Raw genomic sequence first — 19,757 nt, 5'->3', positions numbered from 1 at the left:
GACAGCTCTAAGTAATTCAGCCACGGAAATGTAATATATCAAACCCTATTCATTGCTAGCACAGATTCTGTGGGTTTCCACATTTTTTGTGTATTTCTGACAGTCTTTGTTCCCAGAAAGTGCCTGATAAAGAATTATTATAAGACTCTCCATAAAAACTCTAACGAGTAGTACTTAAGGAATATGAATGACAACAAAGAACTATGGAGAGCAGACCTAGGGTGTTTAAATACTAATAAAGACTTTGAAGTTACTACAGAACATCCTATTATTAAGAATAAAGATTTGTTCTACTATTTTTAAGGAAATCAGCTAAGTGACACAGGTACATCTTCCTTATCCCTCTGGGAATGTCAAGATTCCAGTGCTGCACCATCATACCCACAAGACACTTTGAAGACGCTGAAAGTGCTTTCTACAGCCTCCTGACATTCATTATTGTTTATTACAGATTTAAATAACTTTCAGAAGTATGCAGGAGTAGTAACATCTTTCATATAACACAAAAAAATAATAATTCAACTGAAAATCAAAATCTGTCACGTGGGGGTTTCTACAAAGATTAAAAGGCAAGGTTTACGAAATCCATCCCGGAGGAGGCCACCCTCCCCCCGCTCCCATTCACCTCAACTTCCAAGCAACCCGGGGAAAAGATGGGACGGACCCCGCACCACGACCCGGGGTTCCCGCAGTTACTGGAGGCGGACCCCCGGTCTCAAACCCCCTACACCCCCCCTGGGGCTGCCGCCTCCCAGGACGGAGCCCCCCACAGCCGCTTCAGGAGCGCGGGGCGGCCCTTCCTGCGCCCCGCACCGGCAGCCGCCTCACAGGGGCGGCCAACGGCCAACGGCCAGCGGCGCGCGCGGGACGGAGCCGCGGGCTCACGCAGCGAAGCATCAGGCGAGCCCCGCGGAAAAGCCAGCGCCAGAACGGGCGGACGGATCCGCACCAGCCCCCGCGGGCACAAACCACCGGCCGCCTCGCTTCGCCTCCCTGCCCTGCTGCTCACCCGCCTTCCCCGCTGGCTCCCGCGGCGCGGAGGCTGCTTTTCACCCCCCCAACCCCCGGTGGCGCCGTACCTCTTTCCGGCGCTCCCCAAACGTTCCCGGAAGCACCCGCCTTCTTTCCGCCTTTGCCACTGACCATTGGCCCAGAACGGCTCCGGTTGCCGCGCGTCACCGGAAGCGCGCCGCCGTGACGGACACCGGTTGAAGCGGCGGTGGGGCAGCAGGGGGGTGTCGGGGTTCTGTCTCCCGGTCCGTCCCGTCCCGTCCCGTCCGGGCCCGCGCGTCGTCCGCTGTCGCGTCGCACCATGGGCACGAGCTGAGCCCCTCCGTGCCGGGTACCGGGGCGGCCGCGCCTTCCGGGGACGCGGGGGCAGGCGAGTGAGTGGGTCCTCGCCCTCCTTTCTGCCGCGGTTGGATGGTGGGAGCTTTCGCTCACTGCCGGGACGGCTGTTTGTCTCGTTTCTGGCGGCAGCGGCCGTAGGGAAGGAGGTCCGTGGTGGGACAGCGGCGGGGTTGGGCGCAGTGAGCAGTTGGGTCGGGACCTGCTGTGGCGGAAGGACCGGAGGGTGGCGTCAGGAGCAGCGGAAGGCTTAAACGCGAGGTGTGGGAGCTCCCGGGCGGTCCGTGGCTCCCTTAACGCTGGGGTGCATGTAGCGAGCTCTGAAATGGATCTGCGTGTGTGGGGTGGGGTTTGAGGAGGAAGGGCCGTCACGCAGTGAGTGGTCTGGATCTGGGATCCAGGAACTGATCCTGGGTTCGGTTCTGCTCTCCCAGGTGAGGTTCTGGGTTAGACGAGATGCGGTGGAACCAAGCAGCTCTTCTCTGTGCTGGAGTTTCCTCTAAAAAGAAGAAACTGGTTAAAGCTCTTAATGTACTCTTTGTTGGTGATCTGGCTGCCCACTCTTATTGCCCCAAAGTTTTTGTGGTTAAATAAGCCCATAAGAAGAGTTTGATTCAAACCACCGATCACTTTTGTCTATTTCTTTGGCCTGAGCAGATTGCAAAGCTGTTGTACTCTTTCCACTGGTAGCATCAGCTTTATTTACAAAATTTTCGTCCTGCTTCAAGTTGCCTTGTGCTGTTCAAGTGACTATGTAGAGAAAAAACATCTGATGTTCTGACAGCTTACTGCATGCCCCTTGTGTAGGGCAGAATTGCAGCAAGTGGGTAATACACTTGTCTGTGATCAAGGAGAACATAGGTTCAGCTTCCTCCCTTACCACAGACTCTTGATTATAAGTTTGAGCCAAGCTTCTGCTGATACGGTTAAATCAAGATAAAATTCTTCATTTTAATTATCAAGGTAGAACTGAAATGAGTAGGGCTGAGTCAGCATGTTTTGAGTAACTTACCCACAAGTCGTTTTTACATACTTTAACTAATTAATTCCTGAATCAGACCTTGCTGCAGTGTACTTAAAAACAAATCAAACACAAAAGTTTGTGCTTAAGTTGAAATGTTGATACTGTCATGAAAATATCAGTAAGTTCAAACTTGTCTTGATGTTTCAGAGGCATCTGAACTATTTTCATGGTGTCCTTATGGGTTCTGTGAGTAGTCAAGCCAATTACTGAAATTAGTCATTGTCTTGTGGTGTTCCTAACATGAGTGTCAGATGCTGTATTAAGTATATTGGATTGAAGCAAAACATACTCGTGTACCCAATACATTTTGCAGGGGACTTAATTATTGACAGATGGCTCCTGTCAAAGAATGGCTTCTTTTAGTCTGAGTTGCTCAAGAAGATAGAAAAGATTGAATTTAAGAAGTCATAGTGATGAGGGACAACTTCATCCTGAAAGTTAATATATGAAAATGATAAATGAAGAAGACATTAATATTACACAGAAGCTATTACATTAATGGGGTTGTGCTGGCTTCCAGCTGATGCTTTAAAGTTAAGTAACCAGATAATACCCTGAAGATCAGGGAAGGCCCATAAAAGCATTCAATATAAACCAGAAATGCTTTGATTTGTTGGGGAGATCTATCAGGCTATAGGAGCCAGTTTGTTCATGATTCTCAAGTGAGTCTCCTGCAGCAAGTAGAAAACTCAGATGGTTTTGCCATGGTTTTGGTGGTTCTTTTTTTTTCTTTTTTTTTTCTTCCCTTTTTTCTTCCTTTGTTTTTTTTTTTTTTTTTTTTTTTTGGTTGTTTTTTTTTCTTTTTTTTTTTTTTTTTTTTTTTTTGGGGGGGGTTGTGAGGGGAGGTTGTTTTTCAGCCTTTGAAGTAAAATCTATAAAATAAAGAGACTGATCAAGGAGAAAAAAACATGATGAGCATGTTCAACTTGTATTCACAGCTTTGTGAAGTTAGAAAGTTCCTGAAGTAAAAGGACTCTGAGCCTTGTAATGATGAGCCTCTAGATGAGATGTGTCTTAAATCTGGAATTGTCTTTTTTTTTACCCTTCATTCTCCCACAGCTAGAAAATGTCAAACCAATAAATGTGAAGCTAGTATGGCAAGGTTGGCATTCATAAATGAAGGGAGAATAAAAGCCTATTATTTTTATGGTATTGGCACTTGGTATCTTCACCAGGGCTTCATGAGAAAAAATTAAAAAGAGTAATAATAATAATAATAAAAAAACCAAACCTCAAGGATTGAACATAGCAGAGTTAAAATATGATATATGGTGTTTTCTGAATGTTTATCGGTGTGGAAAGAAGAGTTGTGCAGGTAGCTGAATCTAACAATGCATTTGTACCTCTGTATTCACAACAGATAACTAGAAATCTGCATTTTAACATGCTCGATTTTTTTGAGAGATTGTTTTTGGTAGAGTATATATTTTAGAATGTTCTGCAGAAAACCTTAAGGACAGCAAGGCTTCTAAGGATATGTGGAAATGACCTCAAGTTTCTCACTGTGCAAATCTGCCAGTGAATTTGCTGGCTTAAATAAGATATTTATAAACCATCCCAATGACCACTTTCTATTTAGAAGAGGAAGTTCTCCTGCAGATCTGGGGAAAATCTCTTTCCTGGAGTGATAACTTTGAACCTTTGCCATTTTGAACATGAGTGTGGTGATAGCCTTACAGTTACTGTACTTCTTTTAACAAAATTATGCCTGTCTGGTGAGTCAGACATTAAAAGTAAGAAATCCTAGCACAGTATTTCTAAAGAGTATAAATTGCTAAGAATATTTGGGCTGTCAGAACAGACTGTTGCACGTAAATTTGTTCAGGGGACTACAAACTAAATTCAACCTCAGCTCTTCTGGCATCCAGTTCTCCAGGGTACAGCTCTTTCAGCTTCTTTCTGGAAAAAAGTAATGTGGGGCTGAAAATGGCAGTTCTGTAGTTTGCATTCTTTAATCATTTTCTACCAACTGAGCTATTCTGTGTGTAGTAATCTTCACATGACACAAACCTTCTCTTTGGAGGTTTGCACTACAGTGTTAGAGAACACCCAAGCTGCTGCTTTCCAGTTGTGCTGTCTTCATTGATGTCTGCTTGTTAATACAGGGCCTGTTTGGTCTCCTGTTACAAGGTGCCTTAGCTTCTCTTGTCTTTTAGGCACTGTTAAATTGCTGTCTGCAGGCAAGTGATGTTCATCTCTCCTGTTCTCTCCTCCACTAGACTGGATGTGGCACTCAGTGCCATGGTCTGGTAACTGCAGTGGTAGTGGATCAAGGGTTGGACTTGATGATCTCTGAGGTCCCTTCCAACCCAGCCAGTTCTAGGATTCTGTGATTCTATATTAGCACTGGCACCACACCAGAATGCATTGCTGAGGTGTATCTTAGCATATCCTTTGTATCCACCATACATCTGGATAACTGCACTTGGGGCTGGCTGTGCAGGTGGCATCTTGCCAAGTCTGGCTGGTTAGGTTTGTCAGTGATACTAATACCAAGCAGCAAGGAATTTGGGATAATGAATCCCGTCTGCGTAACACCAGATGCAACGTGTGGCCTTTATTGCAAATTTATTCTGTTTTCATTTGCTTAACCTTTATGTCACCGTTTTTGCTCATGCCAAAAAACACAACCTCTGAAGGTGGAAGAACTCAATACAATTGCAGCTCAGACGAATTGTGATACAGTAACCATGTCGGGAAAGAGAAGCAAAACACTTGGATACAGTGTTTTCTGAGACTGTCAGGTCTTTTGCTGATAATCGTGAAATGCCAGAAAAATAACCTCAGCCGGATTAGAGTCTGATATTAGTTACGTTGTCGGCATCTGGCCAAGCAATCTGCTCACACTCAGAAAGTCCCCTTAGAAACAGTGTGTACCATGACGGATATTGATTTCTGTACATTTAGTTTCTTTTGCCCCTTCCTAAGCTTTTGTTTGCACTTTTAAAGTAATTTGGTCTCGCTGAAGAAATGGCTTGATCCTCAGTTAGGAGTTGGCTAGAAGTGCCAAGAAGAAGGTATAGGATTGCAGAGAACTGGATAAGTGGGTAATAATTGAACTTTGTGGACAATGTTTTGGCTGTCCTATTAAGTGTGCCCAATCATAAAGATTTCACTTTATTTTGATCTTAAATTTTACTCAGTTCTTGGACCAAGCCATGGCTACAGAATAGATTTGGGGGGAAGCAGTGTTTTGCACAGACTTTAGTACCACTTAAAACATAGACTGTCCAAGTTAGTTCAGTTACTCTTTATGCAATATTGAATGATGTGTATGCAGCTATAAAAAGATTTTTTAATTGGTTTGTTGTTTCTAGGCACAGTCTTGGCTACTTAGTTTCAAGAGCATAAAAGAGTTTGGGAATGAGAATGACTTTGGTATTTTCGTTGTTTTGTCAGGAGGGGGGGTGGGGGAGAGTGCCTGTGGGAAAACAGTCTGCGGAGGCTTAAGGATTCCATGTGCACATCAATATGATTGTATGAAATCGTTTATTAGCAACTTGCACTCACTTTATATAGAGAAGCCTTGTTTACATCATCTTATCATGCAGGTGGCTTTGTATTCCAATTACACGTACCATTCTCATGGAAAGATTCTTCTCACATAATTATTTTCCTCTTCTGTTGCCAATTAGTTATCTCTTTCCCATTAGCTTATTCTCAGGCCTCTAACTAGGCCTCAATAACCATTAACCCAATGTGGCCTAAATTGAAGTAAGTCAGGATTGCTCACAAACTGGATATTTCTGAACTGTTTCCCCAACATATTCCCCTTTTTGTTTTTTGAGCAATTCTGACTTATTTCGTTACATAAGATAACATGCTAATGATATATTGTCATAAGCAGCATACCAATAATGCAAAAGCAATAATAACATATATAATAATACAAAAGCAATAATAACATACTAGTAATATAAAAGAAATAATAACATATATAACTGGTAAGCCTTGCCTAATTAAATCTGTAAGTCAACAAGCTAACTGGTAGATTTTATGATTTTTATCAATTCTTACCAGAGGCTTTTCCTCTTGCTATGTGTGATACAAATGAAACAGCAAGAAACCCAAATTTCAAATTTTCACTTATATTCTAGGCCTAATTGTTGCATTGACCAGTTTGATCACAAATGTTGTTGATAACTCATTAGTGCTCTCATCATGAGGTCACGCTCTTTTTTTCTTCTCATAGGGGTATGTGCTCTTCCCTTGCCTTTCCTTCTTTTTTTTTTTTTTTTTTTATGATTGTAATGAAAATAGTTTTATTATCGAATCATGTGCTCTAATGGTTTCAAACTAAACTTGAAGAAATTTCTATCTATCACACCACACCCTTGCACAGTATACAGTATACAATGCAGCTTTGAGCATCTTTTAAATTCTTTTCTTAAACAATAGATCAAATTATAATCAATGTGCCCATCAAAGTAAGTTGTTTTAAAATATCTGGAGTTCGCATAAAAGCAGAGTAGTGACACTACCTAACTGAAGTTAATTTTTTAATTTTTTTTTTTTTTTAATCAAAACCAATAATAACAGATATAATTGATAAACCTTGTCTAATTAAATCTCTAAGCTATCCCCACATCCTTAATTGATTTAACCATTCATCTAACCCAGTATATACAACAGTTAATTTTTTCATGTTATCTTAATCAGTCGTTTTTGGTTGTGAATTGACTCTGAATGATCAGCTAAATTTATGCAAATACACTCTATCCAAGTCTTCACAAACATAACCTAAAAGCTAACAATAAAAAGTCAGTGGCAGCACAATATTGTAAAACTGCATGTCTGACACTATCAACATCTTTTAGCATCTGTTTTAAAATACCAAAAGTTAAGTTCATCTGCTTAGCAGTGCAACAAAATAGCACAATCAACAATCAAGATATAGACGACGCATCCCATAATCAACATATAAACGATCACATGAATTACAACATTAACAAAAACCTGTTATCAATACAACACAATACTAAAAGCACATTTCACACTACAGTGGAAGGGCTTAAATAACCTTTTAGTATGAGGAAATTCAGATGTCCACTGGTGCGTAGAACCAAGGGGGTAGAGGAGGCTTATCCGACAAAAGTTTATCGGGGGGCCCCAAAAGCGTCCCCAGACCCCTCCCGGGTCACGGCACAGTGGAGTCCTGGTTTCCTCCATGGTTGCCAAATTGAAGCCCAAAAAGCCAAATAAAATCGTTTAGAGACAAAATTTTAAGCCTATAAACAGCAAAAGCACACATGCACACACACACATTTTTTTTTTTTTTTCTGCTGTGGTGTCTGCAGCAGGGCTCATTTTCTGAGCAGCAGCAGTGTGTGCGGGGGGGGGGCGAGAAGCGGCTGCGGAGGCAGGAGTAGGGGTGCTCTCCGTACCAGGAGCAACTCTCACTCTCCGCAGCAACTTCCAGCCTCCAAAAAGGCATACTCATTCTCATAACTGTGTTTTTTGTCTTACTTCTCACCAATATATAAGAAAAACTAACAACCACTAGAAGATTCAAAAATGAAATGATATTGCTACTAAAATCTGGTAAAGTTACCCTGAAACAAAATGAAATGGTACAATTTCCTAAACCAAAACTGCAAGTATAATTACCAACCAAGTTTTTTATCTCTGTATGAAACACCAGTGCACCATGCACCACAATATACATCAATATTGAGAACTATATTGCAATGATGGTTCTTAAGCAGCTTTATCTTAAGGATTTTTACCTCAAGCAGCTTCTAAGAATTGGGCTGCTGTAGCACCTTTTTGGGAGTAGTCCTAATGCACTTTTAGTTTTTTCATTAGCATTGTCATATGCCGACATACAAAAAAAAATTTTTTTTTTTTTTTTTTTTTAACAAATTGAGATGTGATATTACCACTGAATAGAAGTGATCCACTAATTTTGAATATGACTCTGCTCTCTCTATTTAATATTTGTAAAAGAAAAGTCTGCTTGTGCAGGATCATGAACAATTTGCAAAGCCTTACATGCCAATTCTTGTGAAAGTTGTAACACTTCAGTTTGAAACCATGCCTGCAAATCTGCGCATACAAAAGGACAAACACCCAGTAACATTTGTGCTTGCACTCCTTATAATGCATCAGTATTCTGTCTAGGAATCACAGCTGCATTTTCACATAGCATTTACCATTTATGATGAAATTGCAATTGTTGAGAAGGAGTTAACAGAGTATTAATGAGCATTTTTGTGTCATATGGCATCAACAATTGAGCAGTAAAAAGATGTTGCAAAAGAGATTGAGTAAAGGACTCAAACCGATTTCAAATTGTACTGTGAGATGGCACCTTCGACTTCTTTTATCATTTTCCAATCTAATGCAACCCATTGACCTCCTCTTCCTGGTCCCACAATCACTGGAAAACCATCGGACTCATATTGGGAACCATTTCTCCTTCAACTATAGCATTTTGAATAATTCCCTTCCATCTAGTTACTGGATACACATTACCACCACCCCCTCACTACCCTCCCCTCCCCATGCTGGATCTGGAAGAGGTAGAGCAGTGGGTGTAAAAGGGTTAAGGGAAATAGGAGCAGGAATAGGGAACGGATCAGGGGGTAAAAATGGATTAGTGCCCCATTGTTCGGGATGTTCCCTGGAGCAAAAACTAGGGTTTTTTCAGGGGTATACTCATCCTTGGTCTCCAGTTCTGTCAGCTTCTTCAGCAGTTTCCTTAGTTGCTTGTCTCCGAGTCCCAGTTCCTTCCTTGGTTGTTGCTCTATAGCAGGCACTGATGGTGTTGACAGGTGAAGCAGAGGATTAATTGATGGCAACTGTGGTCAAGAAGATAAATCAGGCTTCCAAGGTGGAAAGGTGGCAGAGCAGTCGGGAGCCGCGGCAGGCGGACGCAAGGTCGGGAGTCTGCATTCCAAGATTCCTCGCCTGTGTTCTCCGGCTTCTCTCCCTCTGGGTCCTCCGATGATTCTGGTGGTGTTTTCGGTCGCTTTTGGTCTTGCTTCTCGGTCCCATTTTTGCTTTTCATCCGACCCCCACGGTCAAATGGCACAGTTGACTGAGTTTGAATCAGTACAGTCCCTTCAGGTGCTGGTAAGGGTATTTTAGGTGTCTCAAATAACTGTTTAGAGGTCAAATCCATATTTTGAGCATTCATCGGTACTGGTAGATCAGATATTAAGACAACAAATGCTGAGACTGTTGCTGACCTCTCACTTTTCATTTCTTTTAAGGTTTCTTTAATCAACTTCCAAAGTGTCGCTAAGCGTTGTGCCTCCTTATCTCCATCGCTAATTTTATCCCATAGGGCAATACCTATGGCTTCCCAAGTAGGTAACTCAAAAACAGTACCCATCGAGGGGATCAAGTCTCTACCCTGTGCCCATTTCAGTAATTCACGTAAGGTCCTGCCTTCGTGTAATAAATCTCTCATAGAGAGAATATATTGGAGGAGCTTAACTACTGTCTCTTCTTGTTGTACATCAGAGTGTAGACCCCATCTCCTCCCCAGCCGCTCACCTGATCAGGGCAAGATTCTTCAACTCCGAGGTACCTCTTTTATTCCGTAGCCGGGCACCAGCTACATAGATTGCCGGGGCAGCAATCTCCTTTCGACTGGCTTCTCCGCCCTCTTATTCCAGCTGTCTTTATCGCTCCTGGAAGCAACAGCATAAGAGTCTCTGGTCCGGGCCGTCCTTAGACCCTGGTCCGGGCCACCCTGGGTCCCTGTTCGGGCGCCATTTGTGGGAAAACAGTCTGCGGAGGCTTAAGGATTCCATGTGCACATCAATATGATTGTATGAAATCGTTTATTAGCAACTTGCACTCACTTTATATAGAGAAGCCTTGTTTACATCATCTTATCATGCAGGTGGCTTTGTATTCCAATTACACGTACCATTCTCACGGAAAGATTCTTCTCACATAATTATTTTCCTCTTCTGTTGCCAATTAGTTATCTCTTTCCCATTAGCTTATTCTCAGGCCTCTAACTAGGCCTCAATAACCATTAACCCAATGTGGCCTAAATTGAAGTAAGTCAGGATTGCTCACAACCTGGATATTTCTGAACTGTTTCCCCAACAAGTGCCTGCAGGGAAGATGCAGTCTATGATCAGCTCAGGATCCTTGAAATTCCAGAATGGTGTTGAAGCCTTAGCAATAGATACAAGAGGAAATAATACTTGCTGCATTAGCAGCTGAGATATGCTTTTAAGCCAATGCAGTATCTTTAGGTTTGCTTTAGTATAGCTTTCTCCCACTTCCCTCTCCCCTTGGTTGAATGTGGTTTAATCACTGTTGAATGCCCCTGAACTGAAACTTGTATAAAGTACCAGAACATGCAGCTACTTGAACAAAGGTTATTAATTTCATCTATTGCCAAGAATGTTTAAAAAAATTGAGATTACCTTTTCCTTTCTGGACCTAGACCATTCTTTTCTGCACAAATCAGCTAAGTTTAACTACACTACCTGGTCTGTTTTTCTCGTGATTTACAAGTTGACTTGCGCACAGCAAAAATATGCTTTAGATCTAGGAGAGGGGAAAGGAATGTATGTCTTCTTTAGCACATGCAGATACATGCTAGTTTGATATAAAATTATGAAAAGGATATGAAAACTATTCTTTCCTGCAACTTGATCATGGCCACCTATCTGGGCTGCCTTTAAAAAACAACTTCTAAAAAGTTTTACAACCGTTTTATAATTGATTTCTCTATTGAATACAATTTAACACTTTTCTTTTTCTTCTTCCATCAGAAAGATGAGTGGTGGGTTGGCACCAAGCAAAAGCACAGTGTATGTGTCCAATTTACCCTTTGCTTTGACAAACAACGATCTGTACAGGGTAAGGTTTTAAGAGCTACATTTTGCAGATTGAACTTGTTGACAATTATTTTGAGTATAAATACAATACTGATATATCTTACTTAGAAAAGTTTATCTTTATAAATTTTTACTGATGAAATGTAATTGCCTATTGTTAAATCTTTGTTTTGTATTTCAGATATTTTCAAAGTATGGGAAAGTTGTCAAGTAAGTAACCTGATATGGCTTGCTGTTTTTTTAGCTTTCATTTTAAATATTTAGTATCTTTACCTCACTTGAAGTCTTGTACTTTTTATAGCTTAAGTTTGAATGTGGAACTATATCAAAGTCCTGTTCATTTTTAATAAAGCGTAAATTAAATTAACAACTGGAAGTTCTTGCAGTTACATGCATAATGTAAGAGTTGTGTTGGGGACAGGTTTTGCTAACCACTTCTTAAAAGCAAGTTATATAAAAGTTGTTATATACCCATCACATTTTCTCTGAAATAGCTGACATAATATTCTTCTAGTAAGTGGTGTTCTTCTCCCAGTCACCTCCTGGGACACAAGTGGGTAAGTGTAAAAGTGGGAGCATCTATTTAAATGAACCAGATGTCACAATTCCACAAACAGTTTCCACAATTGCAATGTGCAATTCTTCTATTTGTGGCTCTAGATGGATTTGTTATTGTGACTGCTTGGTATTAAGATTAGACATAAGACTGCATAGTGGCAGCTTTCAGTACGTGGGGTATTCATGGCCAGTACTTGTGACTAACTGCCTTTGTGTTCAAATAGTATAAATAAATGCCACAGTAAGGAACCTGCTATTTTGTGTTCTTTATTTTCTGTAAGAATAACAAGATTCCAAACTTCAGTTTTCAATCCTACACCAGCAAACACTGACTCTTAACTCCTAGTAGCTGCTGTAGTAAGATACAGAGCTGGCTGCTGTAAGATACAAATGCCGTAAGATACAGAGGTAAATTCAAAGTTTTTGGAGTTCCAGGAGTGCGTCTCAGGTGACAAATAGCAGGAAAAACCAAACTACAACTTTAGAAAAATATATTTTTTAAATTGACTGTGAGGTAAACTCTTATGTAGAACTCTGGCAGACATGCAGTGACCAATACAATTGGGCAGCTACAGCCTTTATTGCTTTCAGTCTGGGGTGTGTGATCCATTTTAACAGATGGTTGAACAATGAAGTTACAAAAATCCTGAGCAAAGGCTGTTACTTTTGGCCTCCCTGCTATCATTTGGTAATGTACCTATTCTTCATGTGATTGGGGGCAGGGGTCTCCCTCTCTCTTGGCTTTCAAACTTCTTTGAGGTGAAAGTAAGAACCACATGAAGTACTGGCTGTATGAAGCGATACCTATTTTAAAGGTGTCATAACAACATCTTTTTTTTTTTTTTCCTTTACTAGTAGTTTCTAGTGGTTTATTTGCTTTTTTTTTAAAGTCATAGACAAAAGAAATGGCATCATTTTCAGATGTCTGTCAGAAGAATCCTGCACTGCGTCCAAGTTTAGAACTTGATATCTGTCTGTGCAGATAGTGTTTTCCCCCAACTATATATTTTTAGCAAAAAAATCACTTAGTGATAACTTATTTTTTTCTTGACATTTTGTCTCACCTTTGCCACAGTTAAACCAAATTCCACGTGTAAAACACACCGTTACTTTTTTTGTATCTAGCAAAATCTGTTTTACCCCTTTTCAAGCTGACTTGACTGTTAACAGTGCAGATACTGTAGGGTTCTACTGGTATTCTCATTTCTCTATGAAACTGAGGCTAACAAGGATCACTTTCCCTGTTTGTAACTAGTTATTAATTACCAGCAAAAATCCTTTCAAGTATTATCTTGATTTCTGTGGAGTCTTTGTTCAGGGACTTTAAAACACTTTGCTGAAAGCTTTGAGATATCATCTAGGTAGGTTTAACATAGTAACTTAAATAAGCTTTAATAGATTAATTTTTTTAATTGTGTCTTGTATCAGTAAAATCATGCTTATTTTCCTTCCATACTGCATTTCTCATGCCAGTGTATCCTGATTATTACTATTCAGCTCAGTTTGTTAAGTTAGAAATCAGACTTTCTGGGGCTCCAAAAGTTCCTGACTTTTTGAAGATTTATCACACATGCTTCTTTGTATGCTTGTGTTGTTAACTGGTTCATAAATATCCCAGTTGGAAGCCTGATAGTCATATTAGGGTTCTTTTGGAACTCTTGGAAGAGTCAAAAGAATTAATAGAATAGAACTAAATATTAGAACTGAAGTTAGTTTTATGTACACTTCAAATCAGTGCATACAATTGGATACATCCTTGACCAAGATGCTTTGGTGGAAAAACTCATCTGAGCTCTATATTTCTGCCCATATATCTGGGGGAAAAATTGAGCTTTCTTTACTGACCTTTTTAATTTTATACACTTTTTACTATGCAGGTCATCTTTTACCAATAAAGGTTCTCTGGCAGAGCTTCTGCATTGAAGCCAGGTTTGTTTGAGGGTTGTGGAGTTTTTTTTTAAAAACGTCCTGTTACTTGTTACAAGTAAGAAGTACTTTTGGCTTGCCTTCTGGCTAAGCCTTCTTCTGCCTGTGGTGGTCACAGGGAGGAGTTTATTCTCTACTTTTTAACATGTACTTTTATTGTTGAGTTGACTGGCATTCTGTTTCTCACTGTGGTTTTGGTTTTTATGTTAAGATTGACCAAATTGATGTTTGGTGGGTGTTCCCCTCCCCCTTCACCTTTTGTTATTCTTTATTGTTTTTACTAGGTCTAAATCTTTCTTGAATTTCTCAACGTGCTACTGGAGCTGTTGAGTGCATTGTTAGACTGAAGGTTTAATTTGTATGCCATGTAAATGTGCATCCATGACCCCCTTGGGTTCCAGTTGGAGATATTTGTAGAGCAGTACTATATATATTTATTGTTTCCTATCAGGAATCTGTTTAGCTGGTTAGTTAAAGAAACACAGAATTCTCAGTTTGTATGCAATTTAATACACTCTGCTTTTCAGCAATCATACCCACTGTCAAGATAATTCCTGAATTTAATTCCACTTCCAGCATGTGTAGTTCCCTCCAGTTAGGTTGCCTGCAAATCTAAAGAGTATGTTTTCTGTTCTTTGAGTCATCCAAGGGAATAAAGAATAATACTGGACCCGGAAAAAAACCCTCATACTTTTTTAAAAGATCATATCCACTGTGTAAGCACATGGCCTGGATAGCTGAATTTCTGTTTAATTAAACTTTGTTGTTAAATAGACTTTATTTCCTTTTTGCTGTATAACGAGGCTACAACCCCACTGAGATTTTGAAGGAAAAAATATCTCTGATGTAATTTTTGTATATCAATAATGTGGTTGTATGTTTTCAGAGTTACTATTATGAAAGACAAAGATACCAGGAAGAGCAAAGGAGTTGCCTTTATTTTGTTTTTGGATAAAGAGTCTGCACAGAACTGTTCTCGGGCACTTAATAACAAACAGGTAAATTACGAAAGATTGTTTTGGTAGAAGGGTTATGTTTACAGACCCAAAATACTTACCTTTTTTTTCCCCAATTTACTGTAGTTGTTTGGAAGAGTAATAAAAGCAAGTATTGCCATTGATAATGGAAGAGCAGCAGAATTCATTCGCAGACGTAACTACTTTGATAAGTCCAAGTGTTACGAATGTGGGGTGAGTAAAACCAAAAGTCAACTACTATCTTCCAGCTTTTTCCTTCTGTTTGGCCATTGCCAACACTCATGATGTTAAAATATTTTTTTGTGTTGGATACTACCAACTTGCATAACTGTTTTCAGGAATGACAGTACTGTTTTTTCTTTTATTTGGGATTTTGGGAGTGGGTAAAAATGTGTGCTTCCACTCACTGCTTAATATGCTGATAAGGAGACAGAGACAAGTACTAATATAAAGCTATGTGAGAAGAAAAGCCTTCTAATCTTTGCTTCAGAGTACCTGTGTTGTATCTTTGGAAGTTCATTATATAGTTGGTGATAAAATAAATATTGTAAACAGCTGTTTTTACATAGAGTAAGTGTTTTAAACTAGGCAATTCTTCATTTTTCTCTAATATAATAACATAAGAGATCGAGATATGGATAGTATTTAACATCAATACAAACTTGGTTTACATTCATAACCTTTTGAAAGCAAAAATGTTGACTCGCTCCTGTTTCTAAAACTGTTAATGCTTATATCTTGTCTTGCAAAATAAACTGTGCTGTAGTGCATTCAGCTATTGCAGCAAAGAAAATCTAGTTTGCTCATAGCTTGTCCTCAGTTTGCAGTTAAACATGCATATCACCACCAATCTCTTCGTTTCCATGGCAAGCTTATAGAGGAGTTTGTCTTCTGTGTGCTAATTCAGCATTCCATTTGTCTTACTAATTGCTTCCATTTTTTTCCCTGTGAACTGTCTTACATTAACTGTCCTCATGAAATGTTTCAACATATAGTTGTTTGTAATGGTTTTTGTTAAGCAATATTTCTTTTTCTCCAAGGAAGCAGGACACTTAAGTTATGCTTGTCCTAAAAATATGCTAGGAGAGCGGGAGCCACCAAAAAAAAAAGAAAAGAAGAAGAGAAAGAAAATAGTTGAGCCAGAAGAAATGTATGTATATTTATTTACATATACTTCTTTTAGGCAGCTTTTTCACACTGAATACTTAAAATAAAGATTGATATATTTTTCTCTCTCTGTACAATGAAGTGAGGAGGAAGAAGAAAGTGAAGAGGAAGGAGAAGACCCTGCTCTGGACAGCCTCAGCCAAGCTATAGCTTTTCAGGTATAAAACCGAAGTGTTGCATATTTATTATTATTTAAAAGCAACTCTACTTCCTCTTCTAGCTGATTTTCAAAAGCTCTGAGATACATCTCTAAGTGTCTGCTCTGTAGGACTCGCAGCACTTTTGCCTGGCAGTAATTGGTGACCGTAGTTGGTTTCTTCATATTGGAGGTGTGTTCAGTCATTTTTATTTATTATATTTTATTTTGGTTACTGTTTCACTATTGCTTGCTTTATTTGTGCATTGCAGTTTTCCTTCAAGCTCCTTTGCTGGTTAGTTTCCTGTCATCTCTGCTGTGATGCTCTACTAGGTTTCTGGTCCACAAATCCCTCTTTACTCTGTTAACTGAGCAGTCAGAAAAACAATCACTTATAAGTGACCAGGTACATCCTCTGCCCTCACTCACTAGAACATCCTTGAACAACAACAATTTTTCAACCACTTCTGCTTGATACAGTTCATCACAATCTCTCATGGACCTCTCATTAAAACATAGCCAACATGTTGTTTTTTTCTTTGTAGATAGCCTGACAGCTGTATTGGTTCTTTACAGGCTTTTGCTTCACTACATTATAAATTTCATGGCTTCCTAGTCTTCATGTGTACCCTGTGTACTCCTATCTCCCCCCAAGAAAACCCCTCAGAGTTTCTAAGATAACTTTGTCTTGAATAAGACTGTAATGACTGATCTTTTACATGTTGTAAAATAGTGATGCAAATATCCACAATTATACACACAGAGAACTCCACAATAGGAAGTAAAATCTGTAAGTGTAAACAAGCCAGGAAACGTTCCACTTTTTTTTGTCACCACCCAAAGATTTTAACTGAGATAGATGCTTCCTATTTTTACTGGAAAACACACTATTTAAACCTTTAATTGGATAACCTTTACATTCTTGGGGGCATTAATTTCCTGAATGAATGACTGCAAAAGACAACAGGTGGAAGATTCTTCAGTGGAACAAAGCTGATTCAGTTGTGTCAGTTCAAAGCTTCAGATTTAAGCTGCTCTATAGTTCTTTAACTTTGCCAGGTGCAAAATTCCTCTCTTTGAAAAATGAAAGTACTCCATTTGGCCTGCATTGGTGCAGAAGATTTACTGTTTGCATGAGAGAACTGCTTTCAGAAACATTTTCTAGAGCAGTCATTGCAAAGTTTATCTGGAAATTGAGTTAAACCCTTTGAATTCTTTAACTAAGTAATGCAGTGATGGTAATTAGCATCATTATTTGTAGTGCATCTTCATTTTTCTTAATTCTAGCTTATACTTTTCCTTTCTTCTTTGCAGCAAGCCAAAATTGAAGAAGAGCAACAAAGGTGGACACAGACTGCAGGGGAATCTTCAATTTCAGATGATTCAAAACGTCCACGAATTAAGAAAAGTGCTTATTTCAGTGATGAGGAAGAACTTAGTGACTGAAATAATACTATTTTATATGCATATATAATATATATATAATGTAGATTTTGTAAAGTTCTCCAGTGTTATAAGTAATACAGGTTTGTCTCAGTGTTGATTACTGAAAATCATGTTGTATTTCTACCCTGCTCCTCAAACCTCCCGTTTTTATACCTCTCTCTTTCTCCAAACTTCACCCTTCAAAGCAACTTCTTAAAAACAATTCATTTCTGCACTTAAATCCAGAAAAAATATCTGAGAAGGTGCTTCTCATGGTTATTATCTAGACCCAAGTAAAGTCTTTCATAAGATAATTTTTTTAAGATTTTTTTTTTTCCCTAAGAGGAATTCCTCTTAGGATCACTGTTAGCATCACTGACCCTTTGTGTTGCTCTGTTCATTGCCTGTTTGGAAGTAATGCTTTAGTAGTACTCTAGTAGAATATGAGTCTTGCACTAGTTCCTCTGAATAGGGTTGAATTTCAGCCTTAAGTGTTGTCCTAGTCTTTTAACTCTTTGCCCAATCAGATAATAAATTGTAAGTCACATATGTTTGGTCTGTGAAATCATTTTAGACTGAACAATGCATCCATCTGTTTTCCAAAAGGTTATTAAAATGCTGATATTCTCTCATGCACAATTTTAGTAGCTCATTGTAGGTTTTGCAGTATGATATAGCCTAAGTACAGTATAAGCATCATAGGAGGTGCAGTTAAAATTACATGGTGGTTAATTCAGTCTTGAAATCTTCATTCTTAATATTTTTTTTTAAGAATGCTAGTTCTGTTGATTTTTGCATTAAAATTGAGAATGGCTGTGTGTTTTAAAAATGGGATTGTGCGTATGTTTTAATATGCTGGAGTCTGATAGTAAAAGTCTGTTGTTGTGATTAGGGCTTATACTGCACTGATTCTCCTAACCATGCCAAATCATGCCTAACCATGGCACCCAATGGTTATGCACAGGTTTTTAAATATACTTTTATCTAATGTGGATCACAGTCCTACCTTTTCAGGCATCTGAGCCTGTATGCAAAATCCAGGGGGCACAGAGTTCCATAGGTACTTAAAAATCATCTCTCTTGTATGCTTGGAACTGTCGTGGTCTTTAAGCAAAGTGCGTTGGTGCCTGTTTTGCACTGAAAGCTGTTTAGATATTTTACACAGAGTCTCCATCCTTAAATCTCTGTAGGGTTCTCATCACGATCTCCTAAAATGCTTCGCAAACATGTTAGGAGAACAGTAAAAAGCTCTGCAGCAATGATCACTCCTAAAACCACAGACCCATGGTGATGGTGATAACCTTTTTATATTGGCCACTTTGCATAGTCAAACTTCATTTGTAGGAGGCACAAAATAAAACACAGTCACACTTTCACACAAGGAAGAAGAGACCAGCTGGCCTCTGTTTCTATTTTCAGCTCTTCTTGTTGCTCATCAGGACTTGGTTTTCTTCCCAATATGGAAAATGTAAACCCAAATACACCATGACATGGTCTTAATAATTTACTTTTAAATTCATAACCGGGTGCAAAGAAAAGGCACACTCACCCACTGACTAATAGAAATTGCCAATATAAAGCACTCACAGTCAGGAGATCTTTCTGGGCTCTTCTGTTGCTATTCTTACAAGAATTCAGGAACAAGAGTAAGGTAAGCAAGTAAAAGATTTTTCTGTATTAACTGTACTCAAGCCACAGAATGGGGAGAAAAATCAGGCTTTGTGCATAGGAATGTCTCAGACTCAGCAATCCAAATAATGTTTTTAGGACTTATATTGTGACCTTCTGCTGAAAGCAGTATGTATTCAGGCTGGTTAAATCTTAAGTTTCCTTTACTGAATTTCAGGAAGATCTTTTTATATTGAATAGTGAAGTGCTAGAGTGCCAGGTATAGCTTGGTGTTAATAAATACAAATCACTGTACATGGAGTGTGTAATAATGAAGAATGAGGAGTTCTGAATTCTGCTAAGGAAGAAAATCCTGTGGCCAGCAAATGCTAGGTTAGGGAAAAGAGAAAGTGGAGAGTAAAACAATAATACTGCAACACTACTTAAAATGAGAATTTGAAATCTTCTCCAATACCCTGTTCAGTGCTGTTTATGAAAAAAAATAGAGGAAAACTAAAATGTGACAGGAGCAGTTTGATACTGTTTACAACTTGGATGTGAGAATGTTTGATAGATTATAACAAGATTCAAAATAAGTGATCAGGCAACAAGTTTCCAACTTCTACTTCATTACACTGTAATGTAGTAGTGGAGCTCACTGGTGTGAGAGTTTTTTTAGGGCTATAGGGTCAAAAGGATTAGACTTGTATGTGGAACAAGATAGGTATCTTTAAATGTTACCTTAAATACAGTCTCCATTTAGAAATAACCTAAATTAGTCT

The 19,757-nt window shown here is 39.2% G+C and overlaps 2 protein-coding genes across 6 annotated transcripts in view; one reads left to right on the top strand and one right to left on the bottom strand.

Annotated features, from left to right (window-relative positions):
- PPHLN1 (periphilin 1) overlaps window positions 1-1,075 on the bottom strand; it is a 63,011-nt gene extending 61,936 nt beyond the window's left edge. For both annotated transcript variants that reach the window (XM_030456825.1, XM_030456832.1), the window contains exon 1: window positions 1,010-1,075. The gene's annotated coding sequence lies outside the window, so the exon portion shown is untranslated. The remainder of the gene's footprint in view (window positions 1-1,009) is intronic.
- Window positions 1,076-1,180: 105 nt separating this feature from the next.
- Window positions 1,181-17,916, top strand: ZCRB1 (zinc finger CCHC-type and RNA binding motif containing 1). Of its 4 annotated transcripts, none has more exons than XM_030456856.1 (8): window positions 1,181-1,496; window positions 11,113-11,200; window positions 11,360-11,388; window positions 14,549-14,660; window positions 14,745-14,852; window positions 15,680-15,789; window positions 15,889-15,964; window positions 17,257-17,916. In XM_030456856.1, exons 2-8 carry the CDS (start codon window positions 11,117-11,119, stop codon window positions 17,386-17,388), a joined length of 651 nt encoding a protein of 216 aa, XP_030312716.1. In that variant the 5' UTR covers window positions 1,181-1,496; window positions 11,113-11,116; the 3' UTR covers window positions 17,389-17,916. The 4 variants fall into 4 exon arrangements, with proteins under 4 accessions (XP_030312716.1, XP_030312723.1, XP_030312710.1 ...); XM_030456863.1 differs by having other exon boundaries at window positions 1,193-1,342; XM_030456850.1 differs by having other exon boundaries at window positions 1,193-1,381.
- Window positions 17,917-19,757: the final 1,841 nt, after the last annotated feature.

The sequence above is a fragment of the Calypte anna genome, chromosome 1 (genome assembly GCF_003957555.1).
Source record: "Calypte anna isolate BGI_N300 chromosome 1, bCalAnn1_v1.p, whole genome shotgun sequence".
Taxonomy (NCBI): domain Eukaryota; kingdom Metazoa; phylum Chordata; class Aves; order Apodiformes; family Trochilidae; genus Calypte; species Calypte anna.
The sequence above is the reverse complement of the archived record's forward strand: the minus strand, read 5'-3'. Positions and strand labels throughout refer to the sequence as shown.